This window comes from Phycodurus eques, chromosome 1 (genome assembly GCF_024500275.1).
Source record: "Phycodurus eques isolate BA_2022a chromosome 1, UOR_Pequ_1.1, whole genome shotgun sequence".
NCBI lineage: Eukaryota > Metazoa > Chordata > Actinopteri > Syngnathiformes > Syngnathidae > Phycodurus > Phycodurus eques.
Genome location: NC_084525.1, coordinates 31696205 through 31720147, shown reverse-complemented (window position 1 = coordinate 31720147; position 23943 = coordinate 31696205). Strand labels below are relative to the sequence as shown.

The 23943-nt window shown below is 41.8% G+C and overlaps 1 protein-coding gene across 1 annotated transcript; it reads left to right on the top strand.

Annotated features, from left to right (window-relative positions):
* Window positions 1-561: 561 nt before the first annotated feature.
* ccnq (cyclin Q) lies at window positions 562-23323 on the top strand. Its single transcript, XM_061701659.1, has 5 exons — window positions 562-891; window positions 2924-3107; window positions 11251-11383; window positions 11638-11856; window positions 22466-23323. The coding sequence occupies exons 1-5, from the start codon at window positions 741-743 to the stop codon at window positions 22553-22555; spliced, it is 777 nt and encodes a 258-aa protein (XP_061557643.1). The 5' UTR covers window positions 562-740; the 3' UTR covers window positions 22556-23323.
* The last annotated feature ends 620 nt before the right edge of the window (window positions 23324-23943 follow it).

The window sequence follows — 23943 nt, the reverse complement described above, 5'->3', positions numbered from 1 at the left end:
TATTATGTATTCAGTTGAATGCTAAAACAGTGGTGAACCAACAGAACGTTTTTATTTTCTGTGTCATAAATGTGTTCACAAAATGACAGCCTAATTACTACACAAACCTTAGAAATATGTGGTTAAGCGTATAGTAACCATGAGCCAGTGTAATTAAATTATTAAATACTGCCACAAATACAACAGACACATGGCAAAATATGTATATTCACACTAAAATGTTCAATGAATGACGAAAACAGAAGATTAACTATTTAATTTGAAGTTCTGCTCTGTTCACGATCCCGCTGGTGCACGCCCATTGTAAACATCACCATCAAGGAGCTGACGGATTTCGATTTAAGGTCGATCCTGGAGGCTCCTCGATGGGTGTTTAAGATTTGAGACGCGCTTTGACCTTCATATGGCTGCGAGAAAACAACTTCCGGGTCGTATTTCATGTTTTGAGGAGCGATGAGCGAGGAACGTTATATTTAAGGAACTTGAGTTGCACCCCCTTTCCTACACCGCATTCGGCATACGACCGGAAATTGTATTATCGACTTCCCGTAGCTGCTTTTGGTCGTTCGTAATAGCATGGTGCACGTCCGTCACCTAATGTGTTCCGTTCACTATTTTGGCAGCAGTAGTTACTAGCGTGACATAAATCGCTGTTTGTATGTAACTTCGTCTCCTAAACCTCGTAAAATGTTTTGCGCTATCTAGTAGTTAGTTAGTTCAGTGCTAATGTTGCAGAAGTCATGGAACCGGGTCCGTCCTCTCTCTTGCCTGCCGCCGAGGATCAGCCTCTGGCTTTGGCTGCCGGGAGCTCTTCTGTCGGGGGTGGAGAGGCGGACTATGCTCGGGACATGAAAACACACTTTCGCGTGTGTCGCTTCATAATGGAAACAGGTAACAATAGCTAATCTCGTGTTTAAATGCAAAGGAAATTATGCGCCCCTTACATGAATAATTATCAATAGTTTTATGACTGGGCTTTAAGTTGTAGTTTGCAGAGATGTAGTGCTCGCTTCTTTAATCCGGCCCAAAGAGCATTTACATGATCAAGGGTCCTATTTTATATTTGTTTAATTAATTGAGCAGTTTTCTCCTAAATTGGTTAGTTGAAATGTATTATTTACTTATTTTTTGTAATTAATTTATCTCTTTATGTAATTGGTTAATTGATCAGAATCAGAATCATCTTTATTTGCCAAGTATGTCCAAAAAGCACACAAGGAATTTGTCTCCGGTAGTTGGAGCCGCTCTAGTACGACAACAGACAGTCAATTGACAGAACATATTGACAGAAAAAAACTGAATTATTGAAATGTTTGCAGATTTATTAAAAAAGAAAAACTGAAATATCAAATAAACATAAGTATTCAGACCCTTTGCTGTGACACTCATATTTAACTCTGGTGCTGTCCATTTCTTCTGATCATCCTTGAGATGGTTCTACACCCTCATTGGAGCCCAGCTGTGTTTGATAATACGGATTGGACTTGATTAGGAAAGCCACACACCTGTCTACACAAGACCTTACATCTCACAGTGCATGTCGGAGCAAATGAGAATCATGAGGTCAAATGAACTGCCTGAAGAGCTCAGAAACAGAATTGTGGCAAGGCACAGATCTGGCCAAGGTGACAAAAAAAAATCTGCTGCACTTAAGGTTCCTAAGAGCACATTGGCCTCCATAATCCTGAAATGGAAGATGTTTGGGACGTTCAGAACCCTTCCTAGAGCTGGCCGTCCGGTCAAACTGAGCAATTGGGGGAGAAGAGAAAAGAAGAACCCAAAGATCACTGTGGCTGAGCTCCAGAGAAAGTTCTAGAAAGTCAACGATCACTGCAGCCCTCCACCAGTCTGGGCTTTATGGCACAGTGGCCCGATGGAAGCCTCTCCTCAGTGCAAGACATGAAATCCGGCATGGAGTTTGCTAAAAAACACTTGAAGGACTCCAAGATGGTGAGAAATAAGATTCTCTGATCTGATGAGACCAAGATAGAAATTGTTGGCCTTAATTCTAAGTGGTGTGTGTTGAGCAAAGCAGGCACTGCTCGTCACCAGTCCCAACAGTGAGACTGGTTGAAGAAAAGATGAATGCAGCCAAGTACAGGGATATCCTGGACGAACTTAGAACTTCAGACTGGGTTGAAGGTTCACCTTCAAAAAAGACAATCACCTTAAACACACAGCTAAAATAAAGAAGTGGCTTTAGAACAACTCCGTGACTGTTTTTGAATGGCCCAGCCATAGCCCTGACTTTAACCCAATGTCTGGAAAGACCTGAAAATGGCTGCCCACCAACGTTCACCATCTATAACCTGACAGAACTGGAGAGAATCTGGAAGGAGGAATGGCAGATGATCCCCAAATCCAGGTCTGAAAAACATGTTGCCTCATTCCCAAAAAGACTCGTAGCTGTATTAGCTCAAAAGGGTGCTTCTACTAAATACTGATCAAAGGGTCTGAATACTTACGGCTGCGTGATGTTTGTTGTTCGTTTTAATAAATCTGCAAACATTTCAACAATTCTGTTTTTTTTCTGTCAACATGGGGTGCTGTGTGTATATTAAATGTGGAAAAAACATGAATTTAAATGATTTTACAAGTGGCTGCAATGTAAAAAAGAGTGAAACATGTAAGGGGGTCTGAATACTTTCAGTACCCACTGTACAGACACATTTGAACTTCAAATATATATTTTTTTACCTGATCTACAAACAACCTGCCCCATCTGTCCAATTTAAATGTCAAATGTGGGCCTTGAGCATAAAAGTATTTTTTGTTGTTGTTGTGGTTTTATGTTTTCTTGGTGAAAGTTTTTTGGTTCATGATGAAGGCATGCTGTGTTCTAAAGAAAACCATAAATGAGGGAAAATGTTTTAACATATCTGTTTAAATAAATAAATATGTTAAATATTCATCTTTTGCTCAGGAGTGAAGCTGGGCATGCGGTCTGTGCCTGTGGCTACAGCGTGTGTGCTGTACCACAACGTCTTTAAAAGCGTCAGCTTAAATGTGTATGAACCGTACCTGGTGGCCATGAGCTGTATGTACCTGGCAGGCAAAGTGGAGGAGCAGCACATAAGGACCCGTGACATCATCAACGTAAGCCACAGGTGAAATTTTTGTTCATTTTTGTTGTTCAATTGTTCAAGTTGTTGTTGTTCAATTTTTGTCTTTTTTGTTGTTTTGTTCATTTTTGTTCATGTAAAATGATTCACAACTACACGCGTACATTTGTTTTTGGGCAACCGTTGGGTAACTTTTGGTACATTAGTGTTGGGAAAGAAAACAACTATTTTCTCTCTCAAATTATCTGTTTTGATTGTCAGTAAAACATTTTGTTGTGTACTGAGCAATATAACCGTTCTACTTTATTTTTACACATTTTTACTGCATTTTGAATGCCATTGTCTAATTTGATTGCTTTCGAATTTATATTAATGCACTAATTTCTGTGTCTGCGCTTTGTGGGCTGGGCGATAATTCAGTATCAATTAGACTTTATACCGATCTGATTGATAATTTCCCACGGCACACCCGAAGATCGCTCATGGCACACTAATGTGCCATGGCACACTGGTTGGGAGTCACTGGACTAGAGAATACTTTGGAAGAGACTGTATACAGTACACAATGATATACAGTAAATGAACAAGTCATTTAAATATACACATTGTTCCATCTTGTGATCCGATCGGTGATCGGTAATCAGTTTCTTAGACTTCCTGATCGGTGATCGGTCTCCAAAATCCTGATCGTGTAAAGCCTAATATCAATATTTATTGTGATAGGCACGTGGTCAATAGAAAATACGTTTGATAAAATGTCCGCTAGAATAAAATCGATCAAAACTACACCGGTGACGCTGCAAGGCATTTTGCGGGTAACTTCAGCCTCTCGAGTGTTAGAGGTAAAAAAATAGAACAACAAAAAGTCGTGGCTCGAGTTTAGGGCGCCGACCGTTCAAACCTCAATTACCCTGTTGTTATATTCTGGTCAAGGTGAGTCTTCAATGATTACGCCAGATGAAAAGTTTAACAATTCAAATTTTCACTCTTTTTGAAATTTGTTTGACATTTTTGCTAATTTATTAAAAGAAAAACTGAAATATCACACAGCCATAAGTAAGGTTGGATGGTGAATGTTGGTCGGCAGGCATTTTCAGGTCTCCAGAGATGCTCAATTGGGTTTATGTCAGTGGTCTGGCTGGGCCAATCAAAAACAGTCACGGAGTTGTTCTGAAGCCACTCCTTCGGTATTTTAGCTGTATGCTTAGGGTCATTGCTTTGTTAGAAGGTGAACCTTCGGCCCAGTCTGAGGTCCTGAGCACTCTGGACAAGGTTTCCGTCCAGGATGTCCCTGTACTTGTCCGCTTTCATCTTTCCTTCGATTGAAATCAGTCGCCCTGTCCCTGCAGCTGAAAAACACACCCACAGCATCACTGTTGGGACTGTATTGGATAGGTGATGAGCAGTGCCTGGTTTTCTCCACACATACCACATTGAATTAAGGCCAAAAAGCTCTATCTTGGTTTCATCAGACCAGAGAATCTTATTTCTCACCATCTTTGAGTCCCTCAGGTGTTTTCTTTTTATTTATTTATTTTTATTTTTTTATAAAGCAAACTCCATGCAGGCTTTCATGTGTCTTGCACTAAAGAGAGGCTTCCGTTGGGCCACTCTGCCATAAAGCCCCGACTGGTGGAGGGCTGCAGTGATCGTTGACTTTCTAGAACTTTCTCCCATCTCCCGACTGCATCGCTGGAGCTCAGCCACAGTGATCTTTGGGTTACTCTTTACCTCTCTCACCAAGTCTCTTCTCCCCTGATTGCTCAGTTTGATCGGACGGCCCACTCTAGGAAGGGTTCTGGTCGTCCCAAGCTTCTTCCATTTCAGAATCAGAATCATCTTTATTTGCCAAGTATGTCCAAAACACACAAGGAATTTGTCTCCGGTAGTTGGAGCCGCTCTAGTACAACAGACAGTCAATTTACAGAACACTTTGGAGACATAAAGGCAATTTAAGGATTATGGAGGCCACTGTGCTCTTAGGAACCTTAAGTGCAGCATATTTTTAAAAATAATCTTTGCCTGATCTGTGCCTTGCCAAAATTCTGTTTCTGAGCTCTTCACGCATTTCCTTTGACCTCACGATTCTCATTTGCTCTGGCATGCACTGTGAGCTGCAAGGTCTTATATAGACAGGTGTGTGTCTTACCTAATCAAGTCCAATCAGTATAATCAAACACAGCTGGACTGCAATGAAGGTGTAGAACCATCTCAAGGATGATCAGAAGAAATGGACAGCACCCGAGTTAAATATGAGTGTAACAGCAAAGGGTCTGAATACTTATGTTTATTTGATATTTCAGTTTTTCTTTTTTAATAAATCTGCAAGCATTTCAACAATTCTGTTTTGTTCTGTCAATATGGGGTGCTGTGTGTACATTAATGAGGGGGGAAAATAACTTAAATGATTTTAGCTAATGGTTGCAATATAACAAAGAGTGAAAAATTTAAGGGGGTCTGAATACCTTCCGTACCTACTGTACAGAGCCAAACAAGGTTGGGTGAAGGTTCTGCGCTGGGCTCTCCCGCAAATAGCTCGGAACGGCGTCAATCCGAAAGAGACCAGGGAAGCTTTCGTCGTAGGGTGCCCCTTCCCATGGGCTCACCACATGTGGGAAGGGCCATTGGGGTTGGGTGCATTGTGAGCTGGGCGGTGACCTTGGCGATCCGATCCCCGGCTACAGAAGCTGGCTCTAGGGATGTGGAACGTCACCTCGCTGGCAGGGAAGGAGCCCGAGGTGGTGTGCGGGGTCGAGAAGTTTCGACTAGATATAGTCTGACTCGCCTCTACACACAGCTTGGGCTCTGGTATCAGCCCTCTTGAGAGGGGTTGGACTCTCTTCCAATCTGGAGTCGCCCACGGTGAGAGACGCCGAGCAGGTGTGGGTATATTTATTGCCCCCCGGCTCGGCACCTGTACATTGGGGTTCACTCTGGTGGACGAGAGGGTAGCCTCCCTCCGCCTTCTGACTGTAGTTTGTGCCTATGCACCAAACAGCAGTTCAGGATACACACCCTTTTTGGAGTCCTTGGAGAGGGTGCTGAAGAGCGCTCCCGCTGGGGACTCCATAATTCTGCTGGGAGACTTCAATGTTCACATGGGCAATGACGGTGAGACCTGGAGGGGCGTGATCGAGAGGAACGGCCCTCCCGATCAGAACCTGAGTGGTGTTCTGTTATTGGACTTCTGTGCTCACCACGGATTGTCCATAATGAACACCATGTTCAAGCATAAGGGTGTCCACACGTGCACTTGGCACCAGGACACCCTAGGTAGCAGTTCGATCATTGACTTTGTGGTCGAGTCATCAGACTTGCGGCCGTATGTCTTGGACACAAGGGTGAAGAGAGGTGCGGAGCTGTCAACTGATCACCACCTGGTGGTGAGTTGGCTCCGATGGTGGGGGAAGATGCCAGTCCGACCTCGGAGGCCCAAACGTATAGTGAGGGTCTGCTGGGAACGTCTGGCAGAATCCCTTATCAGAAAGAGTTTAAACTACCACCTCCGGACCATTGTCCTCAGTCGGAAAAGGGTGGCGTGCCCTCTCCAGGTCGGGATGAGATGCTGCCCCAAGTGGAGTAGTTCACATATCTTTGGGTCTTCTTCACGAGTGAGGGAAGAATGGAACGGGAGATCAACAGGCGGATCGGTTCAGCGTCTAGATTGATGCGGACTTTGTATCAGTCCGTTGTGGTGAAGAAGGAACTAAGCCGAAAGGCGAAGCTCTCGATTTACCGGTCCATCTACGTTCCTACCCTCATCTATGGTCACGAGCTGTGGGTCGTGACCGAAAGAACAAGATCCCGACCCGAACTCGGATAAGCGGATGAAAATAATGAATGAATGTTTGTGCTATTTACTCAGTACTTGAGTAATTATTTCACTGTGTACTTTTTACTCTTAAGTAATTTTTTGTAGGATTACTTTTACTTGAGTCACATTATTGTCAAGTAACAGTACTCTTACTTGAGTACAATATTTGGCTACTCTACCCACCTCTGGAGCGGACATCCTCTATTGCTACTCTTATGTTTAAGCAACATTTTTGCTCCTCAGATCAGCCTGCGTCGTATTTGTTGCACTGGTCTTTTGTATTTTCGCATTGTGGTGCGGGTAGTGGCCCTGGTTGCGGTGCCAGCGTAACTGCGAAGAACCCGTAACATCGGCGACAAGAGCTGATCCGCTAGTACATCTTGTATTAGGAGATGCGCCTACAATTATCTAATTAGTTTACGGATGTTAATGTTAAATGTGTTAAGCGACAGAGCGATGTTAAGGATTATGCCACAACACAGAATGAACTAACTTCAAATTCAGAAATGGCCTATAAAAACAGAAAAATATAGTACTTAATATTTTCATGAAAGATGCATTTGGGATTACCCTTTGAAGTTGGTAATAGTGAAAAATGAAGTGAAACAGACAATGATTGTAGTCAATTCTTTTCCAGAATGAGAGTGCTTAAAGAGGAGGATGCCATTCATGTGGCACAGCTTGAAGCAGGCATCAGATGCAGATGGAGATGGGCCTGGCTCAAGTTGGAGGCCAAAACAAAAAAGCAAAGAAATGAGGCAAATTTAGTTGTAATCTTAAATTTGTACTTCAACATGTACTTGAGTGGTGTAAATAAGTCTTTCTGCGTGAAGAAAATGTGTTGATTTTGCCTTATTGTACGAGTCACTCTTCCAGATTGCTTAATTTATGTTACAATCTAAAACATTCTCTGCGGGTGTCCGGGGGATCCCCCAGACCCAACCTACAAATCTTTTTTTTTTTTTTGTGTTTGGGTCACCTTTTTCATGCCTTTAGTGTTTCCATGTCTGTTAAATAGATACATATATATTGAAATATATTTTTATTTTGTTGTTAAAATAAAATGACTAAAGGACTCAACTCAAAGTGTAGAACTTGGGACTTGCATGTCTCGACTTGGGACTTGACTCGGAACTTGAGGGAAAAGACATTGAGACTTACTTGTAACTTGCAAAGCAATGACTTGGTCCCACCTCTGGCCGTAGCGGCCGCCTTGACATTAACTTTTCTTTCGGCTAGCCTGACCGCAATGAAAAAAGTGAACATAGAGGGATATCATAACTGTGGAGTTCTTTGCAGTTTGTGACCGTGCACGACTGACCAATGCTCAAGCAGAACAATGGAGACATACCGTCCTTGACAATTCACTATACAGTGTTCCCTCGTTTTTCGCGGTTAATGGGGACCTGAACCCCCACGCGAAAGGTGAAAAACCGCGAAGTAGGATTTGTCCCCCCCCCCCAGGAATTTTCGTGTATGTGGGTACCATAATGTTTAAAATATGTAAACAGTATTTATACTTTACATATTTGAGACAAAGATATAAGAACAGTACACGTATTTACTGAAATCTTTAATTATAAAACCTTATACAGTAATTAACATTCATCAACATTGCCATCTGAGAGAGGCGAACAGGCTTGTGTTGGTGGCAGAGGAGAGGCTCTCACTTGACTCGGCGAGGCTTTCGGTTCACTCGGAGACTCTTCTGTTGGAGGCGCTGATGGTGTAGCTGGGGTTTTACCTTGGAGAAAAACATGGTGATGGGTAATTGTTGTCTTTGTTTTTTATTTTGCTTCAAAATCCCCTGTACAAGGACATAACCCCGTCTCTTATTATGCGGAGTTACCACACGTTTCACTTCCTTATTGAAGCGGTTTTGCGGATGTTTGCTTCCTCTTTCTTGATGTACCGCACTGTAGATTCATTCACGCCATAATGGCGAGCCACAGATGCATAACTTCTGCCCTCTATGATCAAATCTAAAAGTTTCACTTTTTCGCTGATGGTCATTTTCTTCTTCTTCCTCTTGGGCGCCCCGGGGGAAGCTTTCGCAGGGGCACAGGGCTTCGGCGGCATTGTAAGGGCTTGCTTAACTAATCAAAAAAATGATCGCTTAAACAAAAAAAGTTATTGCGAACACAACAGCGTGGACGAGACTGGCGAGACACAACAAGGGAAGATGCTGGGTGAGGCTGCGATGATGCGCAGCCAATCGGCTCACGGGATAAATCCACTCGTGCTCTCATTGGTCGATGTCGCGCTGGGAACCAATCATGCGCCTTGTATGAGTACCGTACAGTACAGGCAGGTACAAAGCCTCTGAGTCAACTCATCTCTTTGTTTGGCATGCAGGGAAACCTTCTCTCACGCGCATCAACATGAAACAACGTGTCTTTCCGCAATATGGCTGCCGATATGGCTGTATTTTTATTTATTTCTATGGAATTTTGGAAAAACCTGTGAAGCACTGAAGCCGCAAAGCGTGAAGTGGCGAGGGAACACTGTATTGACGACGGGGATTTTCAAATGAAAAGTCGGTGCTTGCAGCCTAATGTTATTGCCTTCTGTGCTTTAATGGTATTTGCTTCCATTAAGGCCATTAGTGATTACGCTTTGTAATAGCACACTTATTCAGTTAGCTCTGTAAAGTATAATTTTTTGGGGGTTAAATTATTTTTATGATCATTTATTCTTTGTTACAGATTCATTTTGAACTGGAAACTTAGATATTGTTTGTTAAAAAGTAGTGTAATAAAAATGTATTATTCCCTAAGGAGGAATAATCATGATTAATAATCGTGATTACAGTATTGATTTAAGTAATTGTGATTATTATTTTGGCCGTAATCATGCAGCCCTATCCAAAAGTATCGCTCGCCTGCCAAATCCCAAACTCTTCTGGGAAGGTTTTCCACAAGGTTTAGGAGTGTGTTTATGGAAATTCATGACCGTTTTTCAAGAACCGCATTCGTGAGGTTACACACTGATGTTGGATGAGACTGCCGCTCTAATTCATCCAGAAGTGTTCTATAGAGTTGAGGTCAGGATTGTGCATGCCATTCAGGTTCATCCATGTCTTTATGAACCTTGATTTGTGCACGGATGCACAGTCATATTGGAAAGGGAAGGTGCCAACCACAAACTGTTCCCACAAAGTTGGAAATTTCCAAAATATTAACCCCTGAGCTCCACTGAAAGGAACTCTGAATGCTTCAGCATACCAAGAGATTTTGGATAGTCAAACAGTTTTTCCAGCATTACCCCTTCCTGTTTCGTATGGATGAACTTGACTGGCCTGCAGAGTCCGGCCCTCAACTTGATAGAACACCTTTTGGGTTGATTTTGAGTGGACATTGAGCCAAGTCTTCTCGTCCAACATCAGAAGAAACTGAAGAAACAAGGGGTCTAATATTTTATTCATGACTATATTAATTGTTTCTATTTCTATATTTATACATACTTAATGCAGTGTATTTCAAGTATTCAAGCTTTTAGTGTGCAATCTTATTTCTCCATTGTAAACAATACATTGAGCACTCACTCAGTGCAGTGCTGTTTTTCATTGTGTCTGGAGTCACCACACCTCAAAAAGTGGACCTTTATTGCGCCACTTGGATAATAAGTGGTTTTCCTTTTCCATTCGGGTGGATTTTCTTCTTCTTGAACGCTCCGATTTCCAGAGTGGTCTCCAACGACGAGTGTAGCCTGTATCCGGGTTGGAGCGCGCCACCTGGGCTTCCGTGTGGCCTGCACCTGCGCTAAGTCCTCTGACTCATCTCATGCTATCAATCTCCTGGTGGTAACACTGACTCGTGTGCATCGAATGCAGAGTTGCCCTAACAGCACAGGGGAATCCACTGCATATAACACTGACTTTGCTCACATAGCCTCATGCGCTGCGGATTCTGAGGTTACGTACCGGTGTCTAACGCAAGAGTCAGTCGGCAGTTTGAAGCCATTTTATTCTTCTGGCTCCCACACAGTCGTGCGCACACAACTTGTCGGAAGACAGGCAGTCACTGGCTGACTGTCGGCTTTTTGGGTGCTGGCCTTTAAGACACGGTGTGAATTGAGTGCTGTCGTGTAACTTGTTATTATTATTTTTTATTTTTATTTCCCCCCCCCCCCCCCCTCCTCTTCTCCCCCCCACTACCGGTACATAAAAAACAGGTACCAAGCTATTTTTTATGTCAAAATACCTTTGTACGGTACTGGCATTGGTACTTCGTGCACCACTAGTGTCTAAATTACTTGCTGTGGTAAATAATTATTTAGGTTAAGAGTAATAAACATGCTATTGTTGCCACTTATCAATTTATCTGGTGGATTTTATTGTTGTTGTCTATAACAATACTATCTCCCACCTCCCAGGTACTTCAACAGTGGCAGCCCCCCTTTAGAATGTGACAAGGAATTCTGGGACCTGAGGGACAGTGTGGTGCAGTGTGAACTTCTCATCCTCCGACAGCTCAACTTCCAAGTCTCCTTTGAACACCCACACAAGGTGTGTGTGTGTGTGTGTCTGTCTGTAGTCATGTCCTCCCTTTATGAGCATCCACCCACCTTGCCTGACATTGTGTGATATTGTCATGCTTGATCCAGATTCCTTGTGTGCACGGTTACAATCTGGATCTTTTTTTTTTTTTTTGGGGGGGGGGGGGTGGGGGTACCTGTTTACTTTGTTCATTGTAGTTTTCATAGCTATACTGAAACTATTGTTACGTATATAGTGGGTCTTATGTCTCACCCTCTCGCTAGTATCTGCTGCACTACTTGATGTCTGTGAAATCACTGGTGAACCGCCACGCATGGTCTCGATGCCCTGTTGCTGAGACCTCCTGGGCGTTGCTTAGGGACTGCTACCATGGATCCATGTGTATCCGGCACACGCCCCAACACATCGCTATAGCGACACTGTATTTGGCGCTCAACAGCTATGGAGTGGAACTGCCTGTTGGGGAGAAACAGTGGTGGCAGGTGTGTATATGCTCTTAGATTGTTATCTTGTACACGGTCATGCTGCTCAGTCTTTTATTTATTTATTTATTTTTGTAATAAAACTCATTTCTAACTTTGGGTTTTATTACACTGCACCAGGATACCCTGAATACTGTATATTTGTGTGTTTGTTTTTGCGGAACACAAATCATACTTTTTTTTTTTTGGGAACGTTTAAAATTTGAGTATTAGAAATAGTCACAGTCTTAGAAACTTCTCAATGGGGAAAAATGTCAGATGGACTACATTATGGTAATCTAAAACCAATTATTTCAACTTCTCGTCATGAAAACATCCATCCATCCATTTTCTATTCCGCTTATCCTGTTCAGGGTTACGGGTGAGCTGGAGCCTATCCCAGCTGACTTCTGGGAAAAGGCGGACTACACCATGGACTGGTTGCCAGTCAGTCGCAGGGGACATACAGTTGAAACCAGATGTTAACATACATTTATATAAAAAGACTGTTCCTCACTTTCTGACATGAAATCAGACAAAACTTTTCCTGTTTTTGGTCAGGATCACCAAAATTCTATTTGCTAATTGCCAGAATAATGAGATCGAAGTATTATTATTATTTTTTGACAATTTTGCATTACTTTCTTCAAAGTCATAAGGTTAGATGCTGAAAGATTACTATGTCTTTAAACAATTTGGGAAGACCCAGATGAACATTTGAGTTAATTAGAGACACCTGTGGATGTATTTGAAGGCACAACTAAAACTTTAACGAACAGCTTCTTTGTGTAACATCATGGGAAAGTAAAAACGAATTGTGGACTAGCACGAGTCTGGTTCATCCTTGGATGCAATTTCCAGATGCCTGATGGTGCCACATTCATCTGTTCAAACCATTTGACACCATTGGAATGTCCAGCCATCATACCACTCACAAAGGAGACACCATCTGTGTCCCAGTGATGAAAGTGCTTTGGTCCAAAATGTGCAAAGACCTTGTGAAGTTTCTGGCTGAAGCTGATAACTGTGTCCACAGTGAAACGAGTACTGTACCGACATGGGCTGAAAGGCCACTGTGACAGGAAGAAGCCATTACTCCAAAATAACATCACAAAGCCAGATTGCAATTTGCAAATGCACACAGGGACAAATACACTAATTTTTGGATACATGTCCTGTGTTCTGGTGAAACTCAAATTGACTGGCTGAATGAGCATCATTACGTTTGGAGGAAAAAGGAGGAAACTTGCAAGCCAGAGAACACAATGCTAACTTTTCAATAAAGGGGTGGCAGCATCATATTGTGGAGTTGTTTTATTAAAGAAGGCACTGGTACACTTCACAAAATAGATGGCATCATGAGGAAAGAACAATATATGGAAATACTGAAGCAACATTTCAAGACATCAGCCAGGAGGTTAAAACTAGAGTGCAAATGGGTCTTCCAAATGGACAATGACACAAATCATACAGTGCCAAACTGGTTAACAAAGTGAGGCATGTCCCAATCTGATTTTTGAGATTGGAAATCGGTCTGGAAAAGAAGAACTAGCAAAAACACGAGCATCTGATGGGACTGAATTTAAAATCTCCAGATTTTACCACTCTTACCACGTTGTGTTAAACATAAATAAGAAAAGAATACAATGATTTGCAAATCATGTTCAACCTATATTTAATTGAATACACTACAAAGACAAGATATTTAATGTTCAAACTGAAACTTTGTTTTTAGCAAATAATTATTAATGTACAATTTTATGGCTGCAACATGTTCCAAAAAAGCTGGGACAGGTGGAAAAAAAGAAGAAAAAGTTGAGGACTGCTCATCAAACACCTGTTTGGAACATCCCCCAGGTGAACAGGTTAATTGGGAACAGGTGGGTGCCGTGATTTGGTATAAAAAGAGGTTCCCTGAATTGCTCAGTCATTCACAAGCAAAGATGGGGTGAGGTTCACCTCTTTGTGAACAAGTATGTGAGAAAATAGTCGAACAGTTTAAGGAAAATGTTCCTCAACCTACAATTGCAAGGAATTTAGGGATTTCATCATCTACGGTCCATAATATAATCAAAAGGTTCAGAGAATCTGGAGAAATCACTGCATGTAATCGGCAAGGCTGAAAACCAACATTGAATACCCGTGACCTTCGATCCCTCAGGCGCCACTGCATCAAAAACTGACATCAATGTGTAAAGGATATCTCCACATGGGCGCAGGAACACTTCAGAAAACCAATGTCAGTAAATACAGTTTGGCGCAACATCCGGAAGTGCAACTTGAAACTCTACTGTGCAAAGCAAAAGCCATTTAACATCAACACCCAGAAATGCCGCCGGCTTCTCTTGGCCCGAGCTCATTTAAGATGGACTGATGAAAAGTGTTCTGTGGTCCGACGAGTCCACATTTCAATTGTTTTTGGAAATTGTGGATGTCGTGTCCTCCGGGCCAAAGAGGAAAAGAACCATCTGGACTGTTATGGATGCAAAGTTCAAAAGCCAGCATCTGTGATGGTATGGGGCTGTGTTAGTGCCAATGGCATAGGTAACTTACACATCTGTGAAGGAACCATTAATGCTGAAAGGTACATACAGGTTTTGGAGAAAACATATGCTGCCATCCAAGCAACGTCTTTTTCATGGATGCCCCTGCTTATTTCAGCAAGACAATGCCAAACCACATTCTGCATGTGTTACAGCAGCGTGGCTTCGTAGTAAAAGAGTGCGGGTACGAGACTGGCCTGCCTGCAGTCCAGACCTGTCTCTCATTGAAAATCTGTGGCGCATTATGAAGCGTAAAATACGACAACGGAGACCCCAGACTGTTGAACAGCTGAAGCTGTACATCAAGCAAGATTGGGAAAGAATTCCACCTACAAAGCTTCAACAATTAGTGTCCTCAGTTCCCAAACGTTTATTGAACGTTGTTAAAAGAAAATGTGATGTAACACAGTGGTAAACATGACCATGTCCCAGCTTTTTTGGAATGTGTTGCAGCCATATAATTCTAAGTTAATGATTTTTTTAATTATTTTTTTTTTGCTAAAAAAAAAAAAAAATTTATCAGTTTGAACATTAAATATCTTGTCTTTGTAGTGTATTCAATTAAATATAGGTTGAACATGATTTACAAATCATTGTATTCTGTTATTTGTTTAATACAACATCCCAACTTCATTGGAATTGGGGTTTTACAAGCAGTCTATTCCATGCTCCTCTCCAGCACTTTTATCCAGCAGTGCCCAAACAGCGTGCAAATCCCATGTGATCACAACAACAGTTTGCCAAGATGTCAACATACTAGCAAGAAGTTGCTTGCTTAAAGTTGTTTATTGACACTCCAATTGAAGTTCACTGTAAAACTACACTCACAGAACAAATAAATTACCTATTGAATGTTCAAATATGCCCTGCAATTGGCTGGCAACCAGCTCAGGGTGTACCCCGCCTCCTGCCCGATGATAGCTGGGATAGGCTCCAGCACGCCCTGCGACCCTAGTGAGGAGAAGCGGCTCAGAAAATGGATGGATGGATGAATGTTCAAATACATCAGACTTCGTTCATTTCTTCGTTTTTGTTCAGAAAAATCGCTAGCTCAACGCTAACACACAATGAATGAAAAACACCATCGACGAGCTAATGAAAATTAGCATTGAATTCGTGGCACATATCTGTCAAAATAATGAATATTGATACACAAACGCTGTATAACCACATAGAAAAAGGCAATATAACAATACTCTGGCATATATTTTTCAAACTACAGGAAGTCCTCGAGATATGACGCACTCTACCTACGACTTTGCGACGCCCGTGCCTCGTCCGCCATTTTGTCCCAGCACCATAGTGTTTCTGCTTAGCTAGTGCATAGTGCTTGTCTGTGTTTCTGCGGCGGGAGTATCTTTGCCTTTTTCGCCCTCCTTTTTTTTTTTGCTGGTAAGTACAGCATCTTATTTTTTAGTTTTAATGTATTTTAGTTTCTTTAGCCGAGGTGTTAACCTTTCTTGCTATGGTCACCTGACTGTGGTCGGGAGACGCAGGGGTTAACTCCCTTCTCTCGTTGCACAGCTGAGCTGGGTGGCGGCAACAATAAAGGCATGAAGCACCGATTTGCACATTCAACGTCAACGGGTCCTCCGCTAATCGCTACTCTTCCCCGGTCCCTTTCACTACACTTGCTACTGTACACACTCGCACCGGCGTGCACTCCTTCCTCCTTCGCAATCCCGTCTCACTCACACATCGACGCACATGCGCACACACACTGAGCTTGCTGTCACAATCACGTGGGACAATACCCGTAACAGAAGTATTTCGCCGTAAATTTCGACTTTAACGGTGAAATCCGACTTATGCGGAAATTCGTGTTACGTCGCCAGCGTAGGAACGGAATTCATTCATAAATTGAGGACTTCCTGTCGTCTACTTTGTGACTGCAATTGTGTATCTCATTGCGTGCCCCTCAGAGGCCAAGACGTGCGCAGCAGGAACAGCGATTTTCAATAAAACTAAACCCCACTTGCATTAAGAAGTTCAAGTGAATTACAAAACAGTGAGCGTAAGAATAATGTAGAAGTGTCCCAACAGAGATGTGCAAAATTGTCAGCATGTTGCAATGAAATTGTAAGTTCCGTTGAAGAAGTTAATGGCAAGAGGGAATAAAATGTTGGAATGTCTGCTGGTTTTAGTTTGTGTTGTTCAATGGTGCCTACCTGAGGGAAGGAACTGGAATAGGTGTTGACCAGGATGTGGAGTGTCCAAGAGAATTTTGCATGCCCTTGTTTTAGTCCTGGCAGCATGCAAGTCCTCAAGAGTGGGTAGGTAGGTATCGATAATTTTTTCAACAGCCTTGACTGTCCGTTGCAGCCTGACTTTTGTTCTTCTTTGTGGCAGCACCAAACCAGACTGTGATGGATGAACACAAACGATTCAATGACTGCTCTCTAGAACTGCCTCAACAGCTCTTGTGGCAGCCAGTGCTTCCTCAGAAGCCGTAGGAAGTGCATCCTCTGCTGGGCCTTTTTGAGGATGGTGTTGATATTGGTGTCCCACTTGAGGTCCTGAGAAACTAATTCACAGGATCTTGAAGATCTAGACAGTTTACACAGGGTAGTTGGAAAGCGTTAGGGGCGGGTGTTTTGCACAGGATGTTTCCTGAAGTCCACGATCATCTCGACCGTGGTCAGTTCTAGATTGTGTCGGCCGCACCAAACCTCCAGTCGCTCCACCTCCTGTCAATTCGCAGACTCGTCACCGTCTTTGATGAGGCCGATGAGTGTGGTGTCGTCTGCAAACTTCAGGAGTTTGAGAGTCGGGTGTGTTGAGTTGCACTTGTTCGTGAAGAGAGGGAAGAGCAGCAGGAAGAGGACACATCCTTGTGGGGCCCCGGTACTGATGGTACGTGTCAGAGGTGTGATGCTGTTTGATGTGGGTGTGGGGCGTGAAAATGTCCTTTTCAAATCTGCAGTAGAAGGTATTCAACTCGTCAGGCAGTCCTTTGTTGTTCTCCACTGGGGGGGATGATCGCTTGTAGGCAGTTAGTTCGAGCTCACAGTGCCATGAGGCACATTTATGCCGCAATTGCGGTTTCTGTAATCTGTAGTTTTCTACAGGAGGTGATTGGCCTACTGCCCAACCCCAGCACCTGGTATTCTTAGGCGGTCTCTCATCCAAGTACTAACCAGGACCAACCCTGCTTATTTTACGGGATCGTACAAGATCTGCGATTGTAATCCTCGCCAGACTGACTGCGTCGTTTGCAGCCAACTGGTTTCTCATCTTTTCTACATAATTTCTCTTTGCGATGTTGATTTCTTTTGTCAGATGGTTTCTGGTCTCATTGTACAGCGCTGTCCCCACTGCGATGTCCACTTTAGCTTGGCGAAGTTTGGCAGTGAACCACGGCTTATTTTATTCTGGCACAACACGTTGAATAATAACCAGTTTTGAAATCAGAAGCCTATAAAAGCATGTTTATCAACTATTACATTTCCTTTCAAAGGGGGATTGGTAACAAAAAATGCTTCCAAATATCTGTTATTACACCAGAACGCAATGAGCAATTTTTATTTGCTTTCGCGGGCCAGATAAAATGAGGTGGGTGGCCGGATCTGGCCCCTAGGCCACCAGTTTGACACCAGTGCCATAGCCCTTTTCCCAAGTGGAACAGTATGGAATGGTAATCTCTGTTCTGGCTTTTAGGCAGGGTGATAATGGTGAGAACTGTTTTTGTTATGTAAATAGCGTGACAACACATGAGCTGTGTAACAATTCAGGGGCTTAATCTTTCAGAGGCTGTATGTTTATACATCAGTGGTGGGTGGTGCATTTGGTTTAATCCACCTTGTTAATATTGCCGCTCTCACGTTGCAATTATAGAAACTATTAATACTCTACAAAAATGCAATATAAAAGCATGTGCTGTGTCACCGTGCTGTGAAAAACTATTGGACCTCTTCTTAATTTTGTATATTTTTGCATATTTTTCCCATTTTGTTTATGTTTGTCAAACAAATGTAATTTTCAGACAAATATAACCCAAGTGAACTTAAAATGCTGTTTTTAAATGATTTCATTTATGAAGGGAAAAAAACTTTTCAAAGTTACCCGGCCCTGTATGAAAAAGTAATTACCACCCTTGTTAAATTTTTCACTGATCACACCCAAGCCTGATTACCTCCAGACCTGTTCAATCAAGAAATCACTCAAACATAATTTGTCCTGATAAAATCAAGACAGAAAAAAGATCTAAAAAAACTACAACAAAATGACAATCCAAAGAAATTTCATAACAGTTGAGAAATAAAGTAATGGACATCTATGAGTCTGGAAAGGGTTACAAAAGCCATTTCTAAAGCTTTAGGATTCCAGCGAACTATAGGGAGAGCCAATAGCCTCACATGGAGAAAACATGGAACAGTTACCCCATTACCTCAAAAGATCAGCAATGACTCATTCAGTAGGCCACAAAGTACTCAGGACAACTTCTAAAGAACTCCAGTCCTCCCTTTCCTCAGTTAAGGTCAGTCTTCATCACACAACAATAAAGAAGAGACTGGTCAAAAATGGCAGTCATGGCAGAGTTTCACGGCGAAAACCACTGCTGAGAAAAAAAACATAAAGGCTAGTCTTACTTTTCCAAAAAAACAAACAAAAAAAAAACATCTGAATGATTCCCAAGACTTTGAAGAAGTTGAGCTTTTGGGAATGTGTGTGTCTTGTTACATCTGGTGTGCACAGCATTTCAGAAAAAAGAACATCATACCAACAGTCAAACATGATGGTGGAAGTGTGATGGTCTTGGACTGCTTTGCTCCTTCAGAACCTGGACAACTTGCTGTTATTGATCGAACCATGAGTTCTCCTCTTTACCAGAAAATCCTGAAGGAGAATGTTCAGCCATCAGTTTGTAACCTCAAGCTAAAGGACACTTCGGTTCTACAGCAGGACAGCGAACCAAAACGCACCAGCTAGTCAACTTCTGAATGGGTTAAAAAAAACAAAATGAAGGTTTGGACTGGCCTAGTCCAAGTCCAGTCTTGCCAAAAATATGCTGTTCATGCTCAAAAACCCTAAATTTTTGCTGAATTCAAACAATTCTGCAGGAAGAGTGGGCCAAAATATCTCCAGAGATTTGAAACACTCATTGCCAGTTATATAAAATGTTTGATTTCAGTGGTTGCTGCTGAGGCTGCCCCAACCAATTATTAGGTTTAGGGGACCATTACTTTTTCACACAGGGCCAGTTGACTTTGAATAGTTTTTTTTCCTTTGTTAGGGTTAACCCTATGAAATCACCATTTGATAACAGCATTTTAAGTCCACTTGGTTTATAGTTGTCTATTTACATTTTTCTTTTAATCTTAAAAAGTGGGGAAACTGCAAAAGTATAAGAATTTGAGAAGGGGCCAATACTTTTTCATGCCACCGTATGCCACATACATCATCTGGAGCAGTGCAGAATTAATAGTTATCTAATAACTTGACAAAACATTTAAATAACACACATCATATTCACCAGCAGTGCTGATTATTAAATGTATTGTGTGCAAAATATATACTGAACTGTATGTATATGCAGTGAATAGCCACAACATTATGACCTGTTTCAGGTATTACTTGAACAATATGTTCATTGTTGTGGCTGCAGGTTCGGTTGTAGTTGAGTAGAATTGCTGTGTATTGTATTGAGAGCTGTTTCTAATACTTTGGTTAACTCATTTTAAAAGGTTGGGCATCGTTTGAATTTGAGCGATTCCAGTCCCGATTCCGGTTTCTTATTCTGATTCTGGTTCCAAACGATTCTCGGTTTCGATTATTTTTGGGGGCTCGGTCAAAAAAGTTTGCATGGTTTAAATAAAGGGTGTCCACATTATGAACATCCATTTTCTTAGCAGCCCGCAGCATAGAGTAAAATGAACATTTGACTCGGGTTTCTTTATAACCAGTATCAATATAAAACCTATGAACGAAAAGGCAATGTGTGTGGAACTAACCCAGTTGACTTAATCAATGAATGTTTCAGCTAAAAGTTAAAAATGGCATTTTTAAAATCGTTATTCGGGACTTGTTTTATCACGTAAAATGGTTTATATGTGCAAGTTCTAACTTCCTGTTTTAAGCTAGTCTCCTTTTATTTTGAAGGGTACGCACCAGAACTCAGTATTTTGGCACGAAAAGTAACTTCACACAGCACCAGTGATTTGTATTTTTTTTAATGGATGGAACCAAATGCTATAAAATTTTTATTCCTTTCCTTACCCACCAATGAGACACAACCTTAGTGTTTGTGATACTGTGAGATGTTTGTGAATTTTGTCCCAATTCATTGTGATGTGAAGTTGCTACGGTGAAGGGTTAGCTGAATGCTAAGCTTTTTTATTTAATTTTTTTTTTTTTTTCTTTTACTTAAAATAACAACCTAATCTCAGTCCAACAGACTGGGTAGGATGCCATAAGGAACAGTCATATTATCACGCCTTCGGTAACAAGCCTAAGGTTCATGAGACACTTTGTACAATAGTCGAAGAATACTCAGGTCCAATATAGTCCAAGTATAGTTGCCAGATTTTGTGAAATTGGTCCACTTTGTCATGTAAAATGTTTTTTAACATATTCCAAAGGAATCAACTCCAATATTATTTTATACCAACCACTAACAGAAAAGATTTTATCAATGATCCATTGCAACAATATATTCTTCCTTGCAGCGAAAGTGAGAATGTGAGAAGTGAGAATACAACTTCTTTTCAGCAACCGTGAGTAATCGTTTGCTTGGGAGACCCATAAACCAACAAACTGTATCCATCTCTATAAAGTGATCCTAAACATTTTTTCGATTTCACTCAATAGGGCTGACCAATAATTCCTTATCTTATGACATGACCACATGCAATGAGTTAAGGTACCAACTTCAGTTTTACATTTAAGGCACAAAGGTGAAAAAGATGAGTTGAAAAAATGCCTCCGGTAAGGAGATATGTGCACCATATATAGTATTTCTTTCATTTCAGTACGGGTGTTTTTGGCGTAACTCCAAAAAGCCTCCGATGTCTTCTCGTTATTGTTAGACGGAATTTCTGACACCATAATGTGACTCCGCCAAGCAGGGCACACCCTCGCTGTGCTGAAACCGCCCAGCTTGGCGGAGACATGTTTATCAGCGCGCAGTGAGTCTTGCACTTGCACGGAATTGAAGATGCATCACTGGAAATACAGCCTTCAGTCACCAAAATGTCGCATGTTCGAGACGGAAGCCAAAGGACAACACTCCCCCTTGCGCCAACACCACCCAGCTTGGTGCAGACCCGTCTGCCGAACAGGCAAATGCGCGCAGTGAGCCTTCCGCTGGCACAAATATCAAGATGCGCACCGTTTGCGCTCAGGTGCACGTTGCACAGTCTACGAATATGGAGCCCTGAGTGTGTGTAGTGCATCTCTATAACATGAGTTCGATTGTTTTTTTTTTAATTTTATTTTTATTTTTTTATTTTTTTTATTGACCTACCTAAGCTTTTGACACTATTCTAATTTGAGATGTACTGTACCTGTATTATGACCTTTACATGGATACAAAAAGATAAATGGACAAAAATGAAGAACAAAGATTTTGTGAAGACTAACATGTTGTTTGAGAAAATGTGTTTTGTGTATGTCTTGTCACATGGAAGTGACTATTATCTGTCAACCAATCAATGGGCTGCATTGTGTCTAGCTTCACCCTTTAGTTATTGTACGATTACAGAAACGGCAGAATGCCGAAAGGGTTAAGGTCCAGATCAGTTAGTTTTAGTACACCTGATAAAATTGCAAACAAAATCCACTGTCATTGAAGTTGGACTCAAGATATGTTTCCACCTACCTCTCCAGCTCCAGTCAATCTTCAAAGTCTTCATTCTGTTATATTAATTGGACGGTGGTGCACTTAAAATTTTCCATTGTCAACCAATTTCACTAATGAGGTCTCTTTTGTTGAAGCTCTGCTTTACATGGCGCTCTATTTAAATGCAAAGGATAAAAAAATAATAATTTAAAGTTAAGATTTGTTATGGTTCCCACTTCAGACCTCCAGGCAAGAAAATATCGGTTGTTTGAAGTCCAAACTTTGAGTCCGTGTATGTGTATGTGTGTAGGTGCTTTGTGAGGGTGCGACCAAAGCGGGCATCGATGCTGTGATCTCTGACCTTCTTCAACTGTACGACATGGAGGCTAAGTGTATCTGAGGACACTGCCAGGAGACCTGCACACCCAAGACACCAGTTGTTGATGCAGCTGCACCTGTGCAGTCGCTAATGCATCATTTCTGTGGGTAACTGTGTGTCCGTGCATGTGTGTGTGTGTGAGGAAATTCGCACACGAGACAGAGCTGTGACAAAAAAACACAAACTGCACTACCGAGGCTTAACACCATGGGGAGACGATTCTCCATTTCCCTCTACCTGGTTTCAGATGTCTCAGTTGTGCAGCAAAACCAAGATTCTGTAGAATTGGATCACTGGCAGTAAAGCACATTTTTACCTGCACAGACATTTGGCTGATTGGTTACTCTTGATCTTTGTTGTATTCACTAGTTCTTTGTCAGTCAACATTAAAAAAAAAAAAAAATAATAATAATGTTGTTACGAGCATTATGTGGATGCTCCTCTCTGTTTCTCTTAAGTTTAAGACTATTATTGGCATTAACAGGTGCATAGCTCATCTTTGCATTAAAGTATGGAAGTTAAGGACTGACACCATCACCAATATAAGTCTTAAGAGGTCATATTCCTGTACATATTTGGCAGCTCAACTAAGGAGATCTTTACAGAGTAGATAGGTTTTTGACAAAGAATCTACGTGGTGCATATATAGTTCATGCAAATATGTATGCATTGTTTTCTCCCCCCCATCAGTTTCCATTAAAGAACACAAAGCAAAAAGAAAAGAAGGTTGACTTGCTCATTATAATAAAATGCTATGTGAGCTCTTTACCATTTCAATAAACTCTTCAAATCCCCACCAAGGAATCCTTAATTAGCACCAGATCATTAGCGAACATGAAGGAGAAGAGCACATGGCCACCACGTCCGGGCTGTTTCTTTCCTCTCCGGCATACAGTACTTGGCTGCATTGAGTCAGAATGAAGGGTCTCTCCCTTTTACCTTGACTTTGAGGTGTATCCTGCTGCTCAACTGGATATAGGTAAGATATTGAATATGAGGACCAGCTTGGTGCCTCAGGATCCCAGTACTGTCCTTATAATCACAACAGCGATACCATCTGAGCTCGGTGCTCCACGGCTCTTTAGTATCTTAAGGGCTTGGTGAACAACCTTGTACCCTTTTGCCCAGAAGACCGTCGTCCACAAGGAGTCAGGCCCACATTTACTTAATCTCCTAAAACCTCTTTCCCTTCAGGTTTCGTCAGCCAGTTTTGTGTTTAGCAGAGAGGGCACTTGGGAACTGCCGTCTCGAAAAAGCTTGCTGCATCTTTCCACTGTATACTGTTGCTTTGTTGGTGTTTAATGATACAAGAAATTGATCGCACCCCAACTCATGGCTCCCATAACCTTGGGTAAATAAAACCCTCACCAGAAAACCTTTAAGGTCTTTTTCACTTGTTTAAATTGCCA

Bases quoted from the DNA above. Each gene is read 5' to 3' on its own strand.
- ccnq (XM_061701659.1), top strand. From the start codon at position 741: ATGGAACCGGGTCCGTCCTCTCTCTTGCCTGCCGCCGAGGATCAGCCT. The intron at 892-2,923 runs GTAACAATAGCT...TCTTTTGCTCAG, and splicing joins TCGCTTCATAATGGAAACAG to GAGTGAAGCTGGGCATGCGG. The intron at 11,857-22,465 runs GTGTGTATATGC...GTATGTGTGTAG, and splicing joins GGGAGAAACAGTGGTGGCAG to GTGCTTTGTGAGGGTGCGAC.